Source organism: Pseudopipra pipra, chromosome 22 (assembly GCF_036250125.1).
Source record: "Pseudopipra pipra isolate bDixPip1 chromosome 22, bDixPip1.hap1, whole genome shotgun sequence".
Taxonomy (NCBI): Eukaryota; Metazoa; Chordata; class Aves; order Passeriformes; family Pipridae; genus Pseudopipra; species Pseudopipra pipra.
The window spans coordinates 6,646,081-6,665,708 of NC_087570.1; the positions used below are offsets into that span (position 1 = coordinate 6,646,081).

At 64.2% G+C, this 19,628-nt stretch overlaps 1 protein-coding gene across 1 annotated transcript in view; it reads left to right on the forward strand.

Moving 5' to 3' along the window:
• Positions 1-273: 273 nt before the first annotated feature.
• Positions 274-19,628, forward strand: part of HSPG2 (heparan sulfate proteoglycan 2) — a 58,980-nt gene continuing 39,625 nt past the window's right edge. Inside the window, 15 exon segments of the mRNA XM_064678736.1 lie at positions 274-399; positions 7,611-7,740; positions 9,660-9,740; positions 9,866-9,931; positions 10,209-10,318; positions 10,406-10,464; positions 11,817-11,977; positions 12,359-12,484; positions 13,914-14,153; positions 16,066-16,185; positions 16,259-16,390; positions 17,907-18,051; positions 18,954-19,102; positions 19,183-19,329; positions 19,401-19,564. Of these exon segments, the coding sequence (XP_064534806.1) occupies positions 340-399; positions 7,611-7,740; positions 9,660-9,740; positions 9,866-9,931; positions 10,209-10,318; positions 10,406-10,464; positions 11,817-11,977; positions 12,359-12,484; positions 13,914-14,153; positions 16,066-16,185; positions 16,259-16,390; positions 17,907-18,051; positions 18,954-19,102; positions 19,183-19,329; positions 19,401-19,564 (1,890 nt within the window). The 5' untranslated portion in view covers positions 274-339.

A 19,628-nucleotide genomic window follows, 5' to 3' on the forward strand; every position in this document is an offset into this window, starting at 1 on the left:
GTCCCCGCAGACGATCCCAGGGGTCTCCCCCCGTGTCCCTGCAGACGATCCCAAGGGTCTCCCCCCGTGTCCCCGCCAAAGTTCCCCGAAGTTCCCCGAGCTGCCCCCCTGTCCCCTCCGTGTCCCGCGTGTCCCGGGGTGTCCCCGCGCGTCCCCGCGGGATCCCCCCCGTGTCCCCCCGTGCCCCCCCGTGGGCGCGCTCCCGGTGGCCCCGCCCCCGCGGCTCGGGGGGGTTCGGGGGGGTTTCGGGGGCGGGGCGGCCCCGGGGCGGCGGCGCGATCGGAGCGGAGCGGAGCGCTCGGAGCGATCGCGGCGGGGCCGGAGCGGGGCCGGAGCGCGATGGGGCGGCGGGGCCCGGCGGCGCTGGGGACCCTCCTGCTCCTGGGGACCCTCCTGGCGGTGAGTGGGGCCGGGGGGCGCCGCGGGGAGCGGGCTCGGGGTCCCCTCGCCCGGCCGGGAGGTCCCGTAAAGGAGTTGGGGGCCTCGGAGTTGGGGTCCCCTAAAGGAGTTGAGGGCTCCCAAAGGAGCTGGGGGGGCTCCCAAAGGGGCGGGGGGCTCCCAAAGGGGTTGGGGAACGCCCCCGTTGTGGAGTTGGGGTCTCTTAAAAGGGCTGGGGTCCCCCTGCGGAATCGGGGTCCCGCGAAGGAGTTGGGGACCCCTAAAGGAGTTCAAGTCCCCTAAAGGAGTTGGGGTCTCCCCACCGCGGACTTGAGGTGTCTTAAAGGAGTTGGGGGCCCTTGGAGGAGTTGGGGTCCCCCCCGGAGCTAGAATCCCCGAAAGGAATTGGGGTCCCTGGAGTTGGGATTCCTTGTGGGAGTTGGGGTCCCCTACAGGAGCTGGGGTCCCCAAGTGGGGATCCCAAGAAGGAGTTGGGGTCCCCCTGTGGATTTGGGATCCATTAAACGACTTGGGGCCCTTCGAGGAGCTGGGGTCCCAACACGATTTTGGGATATCTTAAAGAAGTTCAGTATCACGGAGTTGGGGTTCCCTAAAGGAGTTGGGGTCCCCTGGAGGATTTGGGGTCCCCTCCTGGAGTTGGGGTTCCTTGTAGAAGATGAGGAGTTTGTGTCTCTTAAAGGATTTGGGGTCCCTTGCAGGAGTTGGGGTCCCTCCCCTAAAGGAGTTGGGGGAGTTGTGCTGTGCCTGAGGGGAATTGGGGTCCCCCTCAGGCTCGGGGGTCCCCAGCGTTGTGCTCTGGCCGCTGAGGGGATTGGGGTGTCCCTCCACGTGTACAGAGGGGGGGGAGGATCCCAGAGTTCTCAGGGAATTGGGGTCCCCCTGGACACCAAGGAGATGTGGGAGGCCCCATTCCTTAAGGGATCGGGGTGTCCCCCTGTCCCAGGGGGTCCCTGGTGCCCTGTCCTGCTCCCTGTGGGGTTGGGGATCCCCCCTGTACTGGGGTCATGTGGGGACCCCGGGCCCCGCCCTGTCTGGGAATTGGGGTGTCCCCCCACAGGAGAGGTGGGGTCCCCCTCCCCATGCTCTGTCCCGTCTGGGAATTGGGGTCCCCCATGGGCCCGGGGGGTGTGGGGTCCCCCTGCCTGTCCCCTGCTGGACTTGGGGTCCCCCAGGGACCAGAGGCACAGGGCTCACCCCTCCCCGTGTCCCCATGGAACCCCCCAGGATCCCTTGGGGGGGCCCCAAGTGTGGGGGGGTCCCCATCACCCCCCCCGTCCCCCCGGGGAATTGGGGTTCCCCATGACCCCGGGGTGGGGGTGGTTCCCATCACCCCCCAAAGCCACCCGTGGGGGTCCAGCCCTCCCTTGCCACCCCCCTGGGTGGGGGTCACCTAAGGGGGCTCATCCTGCTTTTGGGGTGCTGCCCCGCCCCCTCCCCCACCCCCTCCCCCGCCCAGCTAAATTTAAAGGGTGATGGTGGCGCCGGTCACCCTAAAAATAACCGTCCCAAAATACCCCCTCGGGGGGGGCGCTGCGTCTGGGGGCGCCCCTGGGGGGGTCCCCACGCTGCTGTGGGGTGGGGGGGTGGGGGGTGACACATCTGGGTGCCCCCCGGGGGGGGCAGGGTGGGTTTGCGCCGCGGGGCTGCGTTCCCCCTGTTTAAGGGGGGTCTCTCAGTGGGGTGCGGGGGTGATGGCGATGTGGGGGGGCCCCCCGGAGTTGGGGGGGGGCAGGGGGGTGGTTTGGGGTTGGGCGGGTGCCCGGGGTGGAGAACAGAGGGGGCCTTGTGCTTTGGGCCATGCTGGCAGCGCGGCCCCCCCTCCCCGCGGGGCTCCCACCCACGTCCGGGGGGGCTGCCGGGGCCAGACAGAGGGGGGGTCCCCACTTTACACCCCCCACCCCCCATCCCGCCGTGGGACAGGGGGCAATTTGAGTTCCGAGCACCCCAAAGCCCCCCCTGGCCGGGATGCTCGGGGAGGGCACCCCCCCAAACGCCCCGGAGGGGGGTCCCACGCACCCCGCGGGGGGGGTTGGCGTGGAGCGAGGGATGGGGGTGCCCCCCCCGGGCTCTGAAGGGTTAATTTGGGGTGAGGGGGGGAGGGCGAAGCAGGAATGTGCGATAAGATCACCCTGCCCGGGGGGAAGGGGTGGGGAAGGGGGGGGGACACCCCACGCGCGCGTGTGTGCGGGCACAGCCCCCCCGGCGCCCCCCCCTTGCACCCCCGCTCTTGCACACTCGTGTGCGCCGTGGCTCGCGGGGGGGGCGCGGGTGGGCTCGGGGGGGGGTCCCGCGCTGCTAGGGGTGGGGGGTGGGGCTCCTGCCACCCCTGGGGGCACTTGGGGGGCATTTGGGGACACCTGGGGGCACTTGGGGGCACTCGGGGGCACTCAGGGACCCCCGGGGCACCCGGCGCACGTGGCCTCGTGCCTTCGGCTCTTTCCCATCGCCAAAGATGGCCTGGCCGGGAGGAGGAGGAGGAGGTGGGGGGAGGAAGAGCAGCCCGGCCGCCTGGGTCCTGGCCAGGCCGCCTGGGTCCCCCTCCCGCCGCAAAACCCGCTGATCCCCCCCTCAAAATCCGTCAACCGCCAAAAAAACCCCTGTTAACCCCCACCCCCAAAGTCCACCCCCCAAAGAAACATCTTCCCCCAATAAAACCCCTTCTTTGCCGCAAAGAAACCCCGTGACCCCCCAAACCCCCCTCTCTCCTAAACCCCATCTCTCTCCCCCCAAAAATCCATTTCCTCCCCCCAAAAAAATCCATTTCCTCCCCCCAAAGCCATCACGAACCCCCAACCACCCATTTCCAACCAAAACCCATTTCCACCCCCCAAAAAAACCATCCCCTGACCAAAGAACCATCTCCCCCTGCCAAACCCACCTCACCCCCTCCAAACCCGGCCATCTGCCCCCCTAAAACGCATGAAACCCCCCCAAAAAACCCCAACCCCCACCAAGTCCTTTCGGGATAAATTAGGCAATGCCAGCAGGCAGGAATGCAGCGGGGGGGGCACATATTTGGGGGCCCCCCTTTGCCCCCCCCCGGAGGGACTTTGACCCCGCAGCTGTTTCACCCCCAAATCCCGGGGGCGGCTTGGGGGGGGAAGCAGCTGCCTGGACCCCCCCCCCCGGGACCAGCATCCCTCCAGCTGTGCTGGCAGCCCCCCCAAAACCCGGGGTGACCCCCCCTCCCCCCAAACCCCGGGGGTGGCTCAGGCCTGGGGGGGAGGAGGGTATTTTTTTTGGGGGGGAAACACCTTTTAACGCGACCTTGGGGGAACAATGAGCCGGGGGGGGGGGGAGGTCGGCTATTAATAACCCCCCCGGTTATTATTCCTGTGGTGCGTCACCTCCTCTTCCTCGCCCGGATGAAGTAAAGGGGGGGGCACATCCAGATTTGGGGGGCACTTAAAGACTGGAGAGGCCACATCCCGGTTTTTTTTGGCGGGGTGACATCCCGGCTGGAGCGGGGGGAACACCCGGACGGGGGGGGTTTGAGGTGCCCCCGGCCCGAGGGGCAGCTCGGGAGCAGGAGGTGGGCCGGGGTGGTGCTTCCTCACCCTCCTCTTCCCCGGGCTCCTTCTCCCCCGCCCCCCCGAAGTTTTCCCCAGGGTGCGGGGCAGGATTTGGGCTGGAGAGTGGAAAATGTGAGCGGCGGCGGGGCCGTGGCGTCCGGCCGGGCGCGGTGCCCCGGCGGGGGGGACACGGGGGGGACACGGAGGGGGGGACCCGGCGGCCGGGGGTGCGGGGCCACGGCGCGGGGAGGCTTCCGGTAACCGGAGAGGGGGGTTGTCCCCTGTCCCCTGCCCGGACACCGCCGGACACCGGACACGCGGCTGCACTGCCCCCGGCAGGGAGGGGGTTGAGCACCCCCGGGGGCTTGGGGACAATGACAGAGCACCCACGGGGGCTTGGGGATGATGACAGAGCACCCACGGGGTGGGGAGTGGGGTTTGAGCACCCCCAGGCTTGGGGCAGGGAGGGGACAATGACAGAGAACCCACGGGGGCTTGGGGAGGGGGGAGACAAGGGCTGAGCACCCACAGGGTGGGGAGCAGGAGCTGAGCACCCACAGGCCTGGGGTGGGGGGAGGACAATGACAGAGCACCCACACACTCGTTACACGTGTGGAGACATGGGGGGGCTGAGCCCCCACGTTTGTTCCATGTGTGGGGAGTGGGGCTGAGCACCCACATGCTCATTACACATGTGGGGACATAGGGAGTGAGTGGGGCTGAGCGCCCACACGCTCGTTACACGTGTGGGGCCCTGGGGGGCTGAGCACCCCCATGTGTGGGGAGTGGGGCTGAGCATCCACACCCTCATTACACATGTGGGGCCCTGGGGGGCTGAGCACCCCCATGTTTGTTCCATGTGTGGGGAGTGGGGCTGAGCGCCCACCCGCTCGTTACACTTGTGGGGACGTGGGTGCTGAGCTCCCACCCACTCAGTGCACATGTGTGGGAGCAGCAGAGCCCCCCAGCACCCCCAGGGCCCCCTCGTGCCCCAGTTCCCCCTGCACGGGGCTGGACTGGCACCCATGGGGTGCCCCCCCAGCCAGACCCCGGTGGGTGCCCGGTCCCCCCATCTGTGCGGGTGCATTCCTGCGTCCCCCGTGTGCCCCCTCGTGTCCCCCCGTGTCCTCTCTGTGCCCCCCCTGTGTCCCCCCCATGTCCCCCCCGTGTCCCGTCCCCCCCAGCGCCGCCTAATCCCCCTTGTGCTTGTTTGCACAGCAAAGTGCTGCCCCGACGGATTCCTGGCCGGGGCCGGGCCGGGGGCACCCACAGCGCCACACACGCGTGGCACAGGCCTGTGGGCACACCAGGGCACACCCAGCTGGGGGACACACGTGTGACAGACCTGTGGGCACACCAGGGCACACCCGGAGTGGACACACATGTGACAGACCTGTGGGCACACTCAGCTGGGGCACACCCATGTGACAGACCTGTGGGCACCAGGGCACACCAGGGCACACCCAGCTGGGGCACACGCGTGTGTGCACACAGGGCGTGGGCGTGGCGGTGCAAAGGCGTGTGCACAGGGAGGTACTGGTGTTCACGCCTGTCTGGGGGCACACACGTGTGGCCGTGCACCTGCGTGTGCAGGGTCACGGGTTGGTGACGGTCACAGGGTGTGAACACACACACACACGCACACACACACACATGGGGTGTGAACACACACACACACGGGGTGTGAAAACACACACACACACACAGGGTGTGAACACACACACACACACATGGAGTGTGAACACACACACAGACATGGGGTGTGAACACACACACACACACGGGGTGTGAACACACACACACACATGGGGTGTGAACACACACACACACACACGGGGTGTGAAAAGACACACACACAGGGTGTGAACACACACATACACACACATGGAGTGTGAACACACACACAGACATGGGGTGTGAACACACACACACACATGGGGTGTGAACACACACATACACACACACACATGAGGTGTGAACACACACAGATACACACACACACACAGACACACACACACAGACACACACACACAGACACACACAGACATGGAGTGTGAACACACACACACACACGGGGTGTGAACACACACACATACACACACAGACATGGGGTGTGAACACACACACATACACACACACACACACACGGGGTGTGAACATACACACACACACACACGGCGTGTGAACACACACACACACACACACACGGGGTGTGAACATACACACACACACACACACACACACACGGGGTGTGAACACACACACACACACACACACAGGGTGTGAACACACACACGCACAGCCCTGTGCTGGTGCACACGTGGTGGTGCCATTGTGTGTGCACAGGCGTGTGTCATCCCACACGTGTGTCCACATGTTGGTGTGCACACAGGGCAGTGTAAACGCATGTGCACGGCCGCGTGTCACTGTGCACACACAGCCCTGTGTCTGTTCATGTATGTAGTGGTGCACACACGTGTACAGTCATGTGTCACTGTGCACACCCCCCGTGTCAGTGCACACACATGGGTGCAAACATGGGTGCTCAGCCGTGTGCCAGCGAGCACAAGTGTTCCCGTGTGGGTGCACATGTGTAGTGGTGTCAGTGTGTGTGCACACAGCCCTGTGTCAGTTCACAGGTGTGGTGGTGCCAGTGGGTGCATGGCCGTGTGTCAGTGTCGGTGCACACAAATGTCAGTGCACACACGTGTCAGTGCACACACGTGTCAGTGCACACCAATGTCAGTGCACACCAATGTCAGTGCACACGAATGTCAGTGCACACGAATGTCAGTGCACACACCAATGTCAGTGCACACACGTGTCAGTGCACACGAATGTCAGTGCACACACGAATGTCAGTGCACACACGTGTCAGTGCACACACGTGTCAGTGCACACGAATGTCAGTGCACACACGAATGTCAGTGCACACACGTGTCAGTGCACACACGTGTCAGTGCACACACGTGTGCACAGCCCGGCTCCTCGGCCCTCCCCCCCGTGCCCGCACACGCGTGTCCCGGTGCCGGAGTGGGTGCAGATGTGGGTTGGGAATGCCTTGGGAATGCGGTGGGTGTGCGATGACCTCACCCCCCTCCCCCCGCGGTGACGCCACCGCACAGCCACGTCCCCCCCTCCCCCATCCCCCCCGGGGGACACGTGGCCGTGACCCAGGGGTGACCCTGTCCGGCCCTGTCCCGGGGGTGTCCCTGTCTCCCACAGTGTCCCTGTCCCATGGTGTCCCTGCCATCCCTGTCCCGGGGGTGTCCCTGTCCCACGGTGTCCCTGTCCTCCAGGTGTCCCTAACCCAAGGGTGTCCCTGTCCCATGGTGTCCTCCTCATTCCTGTCCCATGGGGTCCCTGTGCAATGGTTTCCCTGTCCCTGCCATCCCTGTCCCACGGTGTCCCTGTCCTCCAGGTGTCCCTATCCCAAGGGTGTCCCTGTCCCATGGTGTCCTTGTCATTCCCGTCCCATGGGGTCCCAGTCCAACGGTTTCCCTGTCCTGTGGTGTCCCTGTCCCACGAGTGTCCCTGTCCCATGGTGTCCCTGTCCCATGGTGTCCCTGCCATCCCTGTCCCCAGGTGTCCCTGTCCCCAGGTGTCCCTGTCCCATGGTGTCCCTGCCATCCCTGTCCCCAGGTGTCCCTGTCCCCAGGTGTCCCTGTCCCATGGTGTCCCTGCCATCCCTGTCCCCAGGTGTCCCGCGGTGCCCGGGGCTGGGCCGACGCCTTCCCCGAGGACACGGTGGCCGATGACGTTGGGGACACGCGGGGACGGCGCTTCCACCGACACCTGTCTGACGACGAGGACCTGGTGGCCTCCGGAGGTGAGGGGACACGGGGCTGGGGGTGACGGGGTCGGTGTCACTGTGTGGGGGTGCCCCCAGCACTGGGTGCCACCCTGGGTGCCACTTGCTCCTGGTGGCACTGGACGGTGTGGATGTGAGTGCCACCAGGGGTTGGTGTCCCCAGGGGTGGGTGACAGTGTCCCCATTGCAGGTGGCACCAGGATCTGGTGGCATCTGGTGGTGAGGTGGCACTGAGTGCTGTGCGTGGGTGGGTGCCACCAGGGTTAGGTGGCCCCATGGGGGCGGTGTCACCAGGTGTGGGTGACACCCCTGGTGTCACTCACACAGTCTCCATTGTGGATGGCACCAAGGCCTGGTGGCATGGGGCAGACACTGGGTGCCACAGGTGGGTGCCACCAGGGGTAGGTGTCCTCATGGGTAGGTGCCACCAGCACTGGATGCCACCCTGGGTGCCACTTGCACTGTCCCACTCACAGATGGCACCAGGACCTGGTGGCATCGGGTGTTAGGGTGGCACTGGGTGGGCGGGTGTCACTGTGAGTGGGTGCCACTCCTGCTGTCCCCATTGCAGGTGCCACCAAGGATTTGGTGGCAGCTGGTGGCAGGGTGGCACTGGGAGGGTAGGTGTCACTCTGAGTGGATGTCACCGTGGGTAGATGCCACCCTGGGTGCCACCATGCTGTCCCCATGGCAGATGGCACCATGGTGGCATCGGACAGTGAGATGTCACCAGGTGGGTGGGTGCCACCAAGGGTGTGTGTCCCACATGTGGGTGGCCCCTGGTGCCACCACACTGTCCCCATCGAGGATGGCACTGGGACCTGGTGGCATCTGTTGGCCAATGTGGCACAGGTGTCACCGTGGGGGGGGGGGTGTCCTGTGGGTGGGCGTCACCGTTCCAGGGTGCCCCCATTTTTGGGTGTCCCCACAGGTGGGTGTCACCATTCAAGGGTGTCCCATGAGTGTCACCATTCAAGGGTGTCCCATGAGTGTCACCATTCATGGGTGTCCCGTGGGTGGTCACTGTTTGTGGGTGTCACTGTTCATGGGAGTCACTGTTTGTGTGTGTCCACGTTCATGGGTGTCCCATGTGTCGATGTCACCACACATGGGGGTCCCTGGGTGGATGTCACCATTCCTGGGTGTCCCCATGGGTGGGTGTCACCATTCGTGGATGTCCCCACCGATGAGTGTCACCATTCCTGGGTGTCCCCAGCGTGAGTGTCCCCATCTGTAGGTGTCCCATGAGTGGGTGTCACAGTTCATGTGTGTCACTGTTTGTGGATGTCCCCACAAGTGTCCTATGGGTGGGTGTCACCGTTCCTGGGTGTCACCACAAGTGGATGTCACTGTTTGTGGGTGTCACCGTTCGTAGGTGTTCATATGGGTGCTTGTCACCATTCCCGGGTGTCCCATGGATGGGTGTCACCGTTTGTGGGTGTCACTGTTCATGGTAGTCACTGTTTGTGGGTGTCCCCATTCCTGGGTGTCCCATGGATGGGTGTCACCGTTTGTGGGTGTCACTGTTCACGGGAGTCACTGTTTGTGGGTGTCCCCATTCCTGGGTGTCCCATGGATGGGTGTCACCGTTTGTGGGTGTCACTGTTCATGGTAGTCACTGTTTGTGGGTGTCCCCATTCCGGGGTGTCCCATGGGTGGGTACCACCATACATGATGTCCCCACCAACGGGTGTCCCCATTCCCGGGTGTCCCATGGGTGGGTGCCGCTGTTGGTGGGTGTCCCACGGGTGGCTGTCACTGTACACGAGTGTCCCTGGGTGGGTGTCACTGTTCCTGGGGGCTGTTCCTGTCGCTGGGTGGGTGTCACTGTTCCTGGGGGGTGTCCCTGTCGCTGGGTGGGTGTCACTGTTCCTGGGGGGTGCCCCTGTCGCTGGGTGTCCCCCCGGGTGAGTGCCACCCTGGCTGTGCCCTGGCAGATGGCAGTGGGGACGACAGCAGCGGTGCCCCCTGGCCCCCGGCCGTGACCTCGGCGCCCGGCAGCGGGCTGGCACCCACCGGTAAGGGGACACTGCGGGGTGGCACCTGTGCCCGGGCTGTCACCCGCTGTCACCGCGCTCAACCTCTGTCTGCTCTTCATCCTCCTCCTCCTCCTCCTCCTCCTCCTCCTCCTCCTCGGGGGCAGTGCCCGGGCCCCGCCCCGCGCCCGCGGGGATGGTGGTGGCCGAGCCCGAGGACGACCCCCCGATCAGTAAGTGACACTTCTTGGGGACCCCCCTCTTGCTGCACCCCCACTTTCTTCCTCCTGTGCCTTTCACGGGGGGGAGGGACCCAAAATTTTTGGGGTGGGGGGGGCACATTTGGGTGGGGGGGTCACAGCTGGGTGGGGGATCACAGTGGATGGGGGTCACAATTTGGGGGGGCCACAGGGGGGCATTTTTTGGGGGTGCAGGTGCCACCTCCCTATTTTTGACCACTGCACCCCCCCATTTTTGACACCCACCCCCAAATTTTTGCCCCCCCCCCAGTTTATTTCCGGGCACTGGTGAACTTCACCCGCAGCATCGACTTCAGCTCCCGGCTGGAGGACCCGGATTCCGAGGAATTCCGGGAGATTTCGGAGGCTGTGGTGGACACGGTGAGGATGGGGGGGGGCTGAGAGGGGGGGATGGGGGTGAGTGGCCCCCCAGGGACCACCCTGACCCCCCCATTTGTGCCCCAACAGCTGGAGTCCGAGTATTACAAGGTGCCCGGGGAGCAGGTGGTCAGTGTGGTCTTCATCAAGTGAGTAGGGGGAATTTGGGGGGCTCAGAGGGTTTAGGGGGGTCAGGGGATTGGAGGGGCTGGGGGGGGCTGGGGGGAGCAAAGGGAGCTGGGGAGGTTTGGGGTGCAGGGGGAAGTGGGAGGATTGGGGGTGATGGGGTGTTTGGGGATGAGGGGTTTTTGGGGAATGGGGGGTGGGTTTGGGGGAGCTGGAAGTGTTGTGGGGTGAGGGGGGTCAGGGGAGATTTGGGGGTGCAGGGGGAATTGGGAGCATGGGGAGGATTGGAGGTGATGGAGTGTTTGAGGGGTCAGGAGGTTTTGGGGAGCTCAGGGGGTTTGGGGGGGTCAGGGGGTTTTTGGGGGGTCGGGGGTTGGGGAGAGTAAGGGGGGGCTGAGGAGATTTGGGATGAGGGGGAACAGGGAGGATGGGGAGGGTTGGGAGTGAGGGAGTGTTTGAGGGGTCGGGAGGTTTTGGAGGGGCTGGAGGGGACTGGGAGAGCAAAGAGGGGCTGGGGGGATTTGGGGGCAGGGGGAACTGGGAGGATGGGGAGCAATGGGGTGTTTTGGGGGTCCGGGGGGTTGGGAGATTCGGAGTTTTGGAGGGGTAAGGGATTTGGGGGGTCAAGGGGGTGTGGGGAAGCTCGGAGGCTGTGGGGAGGTTTAGGAGTGATGGAGATGTTTTGGGGGTGCAGGGGAGTGTGGGGATGAGGGGATTTGGGGAACAAGGGGGCTCAAAGGGGATGGGAAGGTTTGGGGATGAAGGGGAGGTTTGGGGGTGATGGAGAAGGTTTGGGGTGCAGTGAAGGTTTGGAGGTCAAGGAGTTGGGAGGTTTGGGGTGTTGGGAATGTTTTGGGTGCGATGAGGAGGGTTTGGGAGTACAGGGAGGTTTTGGGGAGGTGAGCAGGCTTGGAAGTGATGGGATGGATTAGAGGTGATGGGAATATTTTGGGGCACAATGAGGAGCTTTTGGGAGTGCAGGGAGGTTTTGGGGGTGATGGAAAGGTTTGGAGGTGAGGGGGATGTTTTGGGACACAATGAGGAGGTTTTGGGGAGCAATGAGGAGCTTTTGGGGTGCAACAAGGAGGTTTTGGGAGTGCAGGGAGCTTTTGGGGTGATGGAACCGTTTGGAGGTGAGGGAGTGGATCGGAGGTGATGGGGAAGTTTTGGGGCACACTGAGGAGGTTTTGGGTTGCAATGAGGAGCTTTTGGGAGTGCAGGGAGTTTTTGGGGATGGCAGGGAGGCTTGGAGGGGATGGGGTGGATTGGAGGTGATGGGGATGTTTTGGGGTGCAGTGAGGACACTTTGGGGGTTCAGGGCTGGTTTGGGGTGCAGTGTGGCTGGTTTGGGGTGCTGACCCCCCTCTCCCCCCAGGCAGCTGGATGGGGATGTGTTTGTGGAGCTGGACGTGGGCTCGGAGGGGAATGGGGACGAGGCCCAGCTGGGGGGGGTCCTGCGGGACCTCCTGGCCGGGGGCTCCATCGCCTCCTACGTCACCTCCCCCCACGGCTTCCAGTTCCGCCGCCTGGGCACTGGTGAGACTGGGAAAAAGGGGCTGGGGGGCACCCGGGGGGGGGTTGGGGTGCCCCAAAGGCATCTGGGGGTGTCTATGGGGCAGAGGGGCTCGGAGCTCCCCATCCCACCCACACCCTGGGGTCTCATGTACTGGGGTGTCTGAACACCCATCCCCAGTTTGGTTGAGGGGGGCTCAGGGCCTTTTAGGGTCTCCCAGAGGGGTTTTGGGGGGATCTGGGACCGGAGGGCTTAGAGCTCCCCACCCCACATCCCACCCCACACCCCACCCCACATCACACCCCAGGGTCCCACACACCGTGTCTGGACTCCCTGCCCACTTCGGGGTGCTGGGTGGGTGTTTTGGGGTGTCCCCTGAGGGTGTGACCCCCCCCTGCCCACAGTGACCCCCCAGCCCCGGGCCTGCACCTCGCTGGAGTTCCGCTGTGGCAGCGGGGAGTGCGTGGACAGGGAGTATCGCTGCGACCGCCGGCCCGACTGCCGCGACAGCTCCGACGAGGAGGGATGCGGTGAGACCCCGGCACCCCTGCCCCAGGGTGCCCTACAGCCCCCCCAGTGCCCCCAGAGCACTCTGTGCCCCCAGGGTGCCCTACAGCTCCCCCAGTGCCCCCAGAGCACTCTGTGCCCCCCCCTGTTACCCTACAGCCCCTCTGTGCCCCCAGAGCACCCTGTGCCCCCAGGGTGCCTTCTGTGCCCCCCCAGTGTCCCCAGGGTGCCCTACAGCTCCCCCAGTGCCCCCAGAGCACCCACTGCCCCCCCCTTACCCTACAGCCCCCACAGCACCCCCAGAACACCCTGTGCCCCCCCATGGTGCCCTACAGCCCCCCGTGTCCCCACAACACCCTCTACCCCCTCGTGGTACCCTACAGCCCCCATAGCACCCCCAGAACACCCTGTGCCCCCCCATCGTACCCTAGAGCCCCCCAGCACCCCCATTCCCTGTCCCATCCCCATAACTCCCCCCCCCGCACCCCTATAAACCTCATACTCTCCTACTGCACCCCCATTTCCCCCCTATACCATCTGCGCCCCATTTTGGCCCTATACCCCAAAACCCCCCTTCTTTTCACCCCATTCCCCCTCAAAAACTCCCCTGACACCTCTGATTCCCCCAAAACCTCCCTACACCCCATTTCTCCCCTCCCTATACACCCCCATTTTCCCCCTATAATCTCCCCCTACACCCCCATTTCCCCTCTATACCCCTTGTGCCCCATTTTAGCCCTATACCCCCCAAAAACCTCTCTTGTTGCTCCATTCCCCCCTAAACCCCCCCTCACCCTCATTTCCCCTCATAACCCCCCCCACCCCCATTTCCCCCCCAAACCTACCCCTGCACCCCTATTTCCCCCCACATAAGCCCCCCTACACCTCCATTTTCCCCCTTTACCCCTTTTGCCCCATTTTGGCCCTACAGCCCCCAGTAAAACCCTCCTTGCACCCCATTCTCCCCCAAACCTCCCCCTACACCCCCATTTCCACCCTATATCCCCTCTACACCCCTGTTCTCCCCATTTCCCCCCCTGTACACCCCCATGTCCCCCGTTTCCCTACACACCCATTTCCCCCCTACACCCTTTGTGCCCCATTTTGGCCCTATACCCCCAGTAAACCCCTCCTTGCACCCCATTCCCCCCCAAACCTCCCCCTACACCCCCATTTCCACCCTATATCCCCTCTACACCCGTATGCTCCCCATTTCCCCCCCCGTACACCCCCATGTCCCCGTTTCCCCCCAAACCCCTCCCTACACACCCGTTTCCCCCCTACACCCCCATGTCCCCCATTTCCCTACACCCCCATTTCCCCCCTACACCCCTCGTGCCCCATTTTGACCCTATACCCCCAGTAAGCCCCTCCTTGCACCCCATTGCCCCCCAAACCTCCCCCTACACCCCCATGTCCCCCCATTCCCCCCTGACCCCTCTCTCCCCCCAGACTCGCCCCCCCGGCCGCCCCCCAGCACGTCCCGCCCCGGCACCACCCGCCCCCCCGGCACGGCCCCCGCGGGCACCACCCCGGCCCCCCCGTGGGGCCTCACCCGCCGGCCCCCCCGGCCCCTGCCCGGGCACTGCCAGCCCGGAGAGACCCCCTGTGCCGACGGGCGCTGCGTCCCCCGGGACTACCTGTGTGACGGGGAGACTGACTGCGCCGACGGGTCCGACGAGCACGCCTGCGGTGAGGGAGGGAGGGTGGGGTGGGGTGGGATGGATGGGATGGGATGGGATGGATGGGATGGGATGGGATGGGGTGGGGTGGGATGGGATGGGATGGGATGGGGTGGGGTGGGATGGGATGGGATGGGATGGGGTGGGGTGGGGTGGGATGGGGTGGGGTGGGATGGGATGGGGTGGGGTGGGATGGGGTGGGATGGGATGGGATGGGATGGGATGGGATGGGGTGGGGTGGGGTGGGATGGGGTGGGGTGGGGTGGGGTGGGGTGGGGTGGGATGGGAACAGGGACGGGGACAGGGACAGAGACAGTGGCAGTGACAGTGACGGTGACATTGGTAGTGATGATGATGGTGACAGTGACAGTGATGGTGACAGGGACAGCGACAGGGATGGTGACAGTGCCGGTGACAGTGGTAGTGATGGTGATGATGACAGTGACAGGGATGGTGACGGTGACATTGATAGTGATGATGATGGTGACGGTGATGGTGACAGTGACAGTGACAGTGACAGTGGTGGTGACACTGAGAGCTCGGGGGCACCCCTGCATGCAGGTTGAAGCTCAGACAAAGTTATTCCAGAAGCTCCTGTTGAATCCTGAGGTGCAGAGAACCCCCTTGGTTCCCAAACATCTCCCAGAGAGGAGCTCGAGGGGGGCTGATCCCACCTTAGGCTCAGATTATGTCCGAGGGTTGAGTCACAGGTGGGATTAACCCACTTTGTCCTGTGGGTTTGAATGATGGCAAGTCAGAGGTGTTTGTATAAAATTGTTTTATTTCAAATTAATTATTTGTTACGACAAATGGGCAAACAAACGAGGCCAAGGTGAGCCAAGCTCAGCTGGGCAGAGCCTGGTGCTGGTGACACCAAGGGCAGGGTTTGAGCCCTGCCTGGGCCACTCAATCCATGATCCCTGTGGGTCTCTTCCAATCCAGACCAGTCTGAGTCTGTGATTCTGCCAAAGGTCTAAATGTAAGGAATTGCAGAGGTGAGATTAAACCACCTTGTCCTGATGGCAAACCAGATACGTTTGTTTAAAGTGAATTATTTATTATGGCAAATGAACAGGCAAATGAACAAACTAAAGATCTTAATCAGAATTATTTACTACACAGTGTCAAAGCTGCAAACTCCTAGTAGAGTAAAATATAGCCTAAAATACAATAGCACTCTATATCAGAGCAGTTGAGTTAATTAATTGGAGCAAAGCTGGCCAAAGAAACGGTCATTGAGTGGAGATGGATGTGACTCTCACACGAGGATCGAGGATCGTGGGCAGGTCTCTCTTTTAACTTGTCCTGCGGGGAGGGAAAGGCTCAGACAAAGTTATTTGAGAAGCTCCTGTTGAGTCTTGAGGTGCAGAAAACCCGGTTGGTTTTTAAACTCCCTCCCAGAGAGGCCCAAGTGTGACTGCATCAAATCTTAGGCTCAGATCATGTCAAAGGGTTGAGTTTCAGAGGTGGGATTAAACCTCTTTGTCCTGTGGGTGTGAATGGTGGCAAATCAGAGGCGTTTGTGTACAGTGGATTATTTATCCCAGGCTGTTTATGTGGGTTGGGAGGGACGGTGAAGTCCAAGCCTCAGCTCTGCCTGGGACCATCTCCCTGGGCCTGAGAGGATCATCCCAAAGCTCCTTGAACTCTGGCACCCTTGGGGCTGTGACCACTTCCCGTGTATTCCCGGGCCAGGGAGCAGCTTATCTGCCAAACCCTGCTGCCCAAGGCAGGGCCGTGTGTTTGCAGCGGGTGACCCAGGCTGGGTTTGGCACAGCCCAAGCCTGGAGCAGCCCCCTGGCACCGGCAGGAGCTCCCCACCAAGAGCTGGTGTTGTTTGCATGCTCTGACCAGATCTGGGCTTTCCCTGGGCAGAGCGTCCTGCCTCGGCACCCCCGGGTGCTGACCCCCTGTCCCCGCAGGCACCCCGTCCCCCTGCGAGCCCAACGAGTTCAAATGTGCCAACGGGCACTGCGCCCTCAAGCTCTGGCGCTGCGACGGCGAGAACGACTGCGGGGACGGCTCCGACGAGAGCGACTGCCGTGAGTGCGGGGGGCTGGGGGGCTCCCGGGGGGACAGGGGCACGGCTGACGCCTGGCACCGTGCCCCCTGCAGCCACCAAGGCGCCCGGCGCGGCGTGCGGGCCGGCGGAGTTCCGGTGCGTGTCCAGCGGGAGCTGCATCCGGGCCAGTTACCAGTGTGACAGGGAGCCCGACTGCCCCGACCGCAGCGACGAGGTCGGCTGTGGTGAGTGACGGCCCGGGCACCGCGGGCGGGGGGCACACGGGCACCCGGGGGGGCTGGGGACACCGCGCCAGGCGTGCTGTGTACAAAGTGGGGGGGGACCGGGCTGTGGCACTGGGCTGGGGACACCGTGCCCAGGGACCCCGGCATGGGGACACTGTGCCTGCAGACTGCTGTGGCACTGGGCTGGGGACACTGTGCCCAGGGACCCTGTGCTGTGGCACCGGGATGGGGACATTGTACATGGGGACAGTGCCAGGGCACCATGCTGGGGACACTGTGCCCAGGGACTGTGTCCTGGCACCATGCTGGGGACATTGTACCTGGGGACACTGCCATGGCACCAGGAGGGGGACACTGTGCCCAGGAACCCTGTGTCATAGCACTGGGATCAGGTCTGTGCCTGGGGACACTGCCACGGCACCAGACTGGGGACACTGTGCCAGGGACCCTGTGCCATGGCAGCAGGATGGGGACATCGTCCCTAAGGACCCTGTGTCATGGCACTGGGCTGGGGACATTATGCCTGGGGACACTGCCATGGCACCAGGCTGGGGACATTGTGGCCGTTGATCCTGTCCTGTGGCACTGGGCTGGGCACACTGTCCAGGGCCCCTGTGCCATGGCACCAGGATGGGGACACTGCACCCAGGGACCCAATGCCAGGGCAGTGTGTTGGGGACACTGTGCCCAGGCACTCTGTGCCATGACACTGGGCTGGGGACACTGAGCCGAGCCAGGGCCCTTGTGCCACAGGACCACGCTGGTGACCCTGTCCCCAGGCTGGGCTGGGCACCCCATGCTGGAGACACTGTCCCCGGGCAGTGCCACGCTGGGGAGCCTGTGCCATGGCACCACGCTGGGGACCTCCTGCTGGGAACCTTGTCCCAGGTGGTGCCATGCTGGGCACCCTGTGCCACAGCACCGTGCTGGGTGTCACACTGGGAACTCTGTCCCCAGACTGCTCTGGAAGCCCTGTGCCAGTGCCCCTGTGCCCAGGTGGCTCTGGGGGGGTGGTGGCAACGTCCCCATCCCCAGGGGTGCTGTGCAGAATGGGTGGTGCCAGTGGGGGTGACAATCTTCAACCCCCGGGGGTGCCACATGGGGCAGGCAGTGGCAGTGGCTGTGGTGGTGACAATGATGAGGGTGGGGGTGGCAGTGTCCCCCCAGGGTGCTGTGTGCAGCAGTGACAGTGACAGGGAGGGGGTGGCAGTGGCAGTGACAGGGTGTTGGTGGCAGTGGCAGTGACAGGGAGGGGGTGGCAGTGGCAGTGACAGGGTGTTGGTGGCAGTGACAGTGACAGGGAGGGGGTGGCAGTGGCAGTGACAGGGAGGGGGTGGCAGTGGCAGTGACAGGGTGGCAGTGGCAGTGACAGTGACAGGGTGTTGGTGGCAGTGGCAGTGACACGGTGTTGGTGGCAGTGGCAGTGACAGGGAGGGGGTGGCAGTGACAGGGTGTTGGTGGCAGTGGCAGTGACAGGGTGTTGGTGGCAGTGGCAGTGACAGGGAGGGGGTGGCAGTGCCCCCGCAGGTGGTGACGCTGCCGCGGGAGTCGGTGGTGGCGGTGCCAGGCCAGACCGTCACCTTCACCTGTGTGGCCACCGGTGTCCCCACCCCCATCGTCACCTGGCGCCTAAACTGGGGACACACCCCCAGCAGCCACAGGTGGGCGGGGCTTGGGTGGGTGTGGTTCGATGGGCGGGGCCTGGTGCGGGGCATGAGGGAGTTGGGGGGTGGGGATTGGGGAAGGGGTGTGACTTATAATTGAGGAGGGGCTTGCCTTGGGTGTGGCCTGTGGTGGGAGGGGCTTTCATTTGGGGTGGGGCTGTGGAGAGTGGGGCTTGTGATTTGGGGGCTGAGGTGGTTGGGGAGGGTTGGGCTTGGGCCTGTGATGGTGGGAGGGGCTTGTGCGGGGGGGGGGGGGGGAGGGTGGGGGGGGGAGGGGCACACAACAGGTCTGGGCCCCCTCCCCTGGGGCTGGGCACCACCGGAGTGCTGGGTGTGCTGGGTATGCAGGGCACTGGGTGTCAGGAGACTGGGTGTGCAGGGCACTGGGTGTCCCAGGGGTTGGGTATGTGGGGCTGTGGGTTTACTGGGTGCCAGGTGTGTGTGACACTGGGAGTGTGTGACACTGGGAGTGTGTGACACTGTGTGTGGCACTGGGGGTGTGTGGCACTGGGTGTGCTGGGCACCAGGTGTGGTTGTTACTGTCAGTACTGGGTTCTGGGTGTGCTGGGCACTGGGTGTTTGTGGCACGGTGTGTGTGTGGCACGGTGTGTGTGTGGCACGGTGTGTTTGTGGCACGGTGTGTTTGTGGCACGGTGTGTTTGTGGCACAGTGTGTGTGTGGCACGGTGTGTTTGTGGCACAGCGTGTGTGTGGCACGGTGTGTGTGTGGCACGGTGTGTTTGGGGCACGGTGTGTGTGTGGCACGGTGTGTTTGTGGCACGGTGTGTTTGTGGCACGGTGTATGTGTGGCATGGTGTGTTTGGGGAACGGTGTGTTTGGGGCACAGTGTGTTTGGGGCACGGTGTGTGCCGTGCCCGGGGTGCCAAGCGTGCCGTGCAGGGTATCGATCGTGAGCGAGGCCGGGCAGGGCACCCTGACCATCCGGGACGTGAAGGAGGCCGACCAAGGCGCCTACACCTGCGAGGCCATCAACACCCTGGGCATGGTGTTTGGCATCCCCGACAGCATCCTCACCGTCACCCGCCCTGGTGAGCACCCACGCTGCCCCTCTGCATCCCACCCCCCCAGCGTGGCAATGCCCCCTCACCTGCTGCCTCACCCCCCACAGGGCCGTGTCCCGAGGGGCACTTCCAGGTGACGGGGACATCCCGCTGCCTGCCCTGCTTCTGCTTCGGCGTCACCACCTCGTGCCGCGGCACCGCCCGGCACCGGCACCGGCTCCACCTGCGCTTCGACCGCCCCGACGACACCAAGGGTGAGTTGTGGGGACGAGGGACACGCCAGGGGACGAGGGACAGGGGACAAGGGCTGAGTGTCCCCTCGCAGGTGTCAACGTGACGGTGCCGGCGGCGCCGGCCGCGCCCGTGCTCTCGGCCACCCAGCTCCACGTGGACCCAGCCGTGGAGGAATTCCAGCTCCTGGATCTGTCCCGGCGCTTCCTGGCGCTTGACGTCTTCTGGGCGCTGCCAGAGCCCTTCCTCGGGGACAAGGTGACGCCGGGGTGGGGACAGGGCGGGGACGCCAGTGGCACAGCCGCTGACAGCCCCTGTGCTG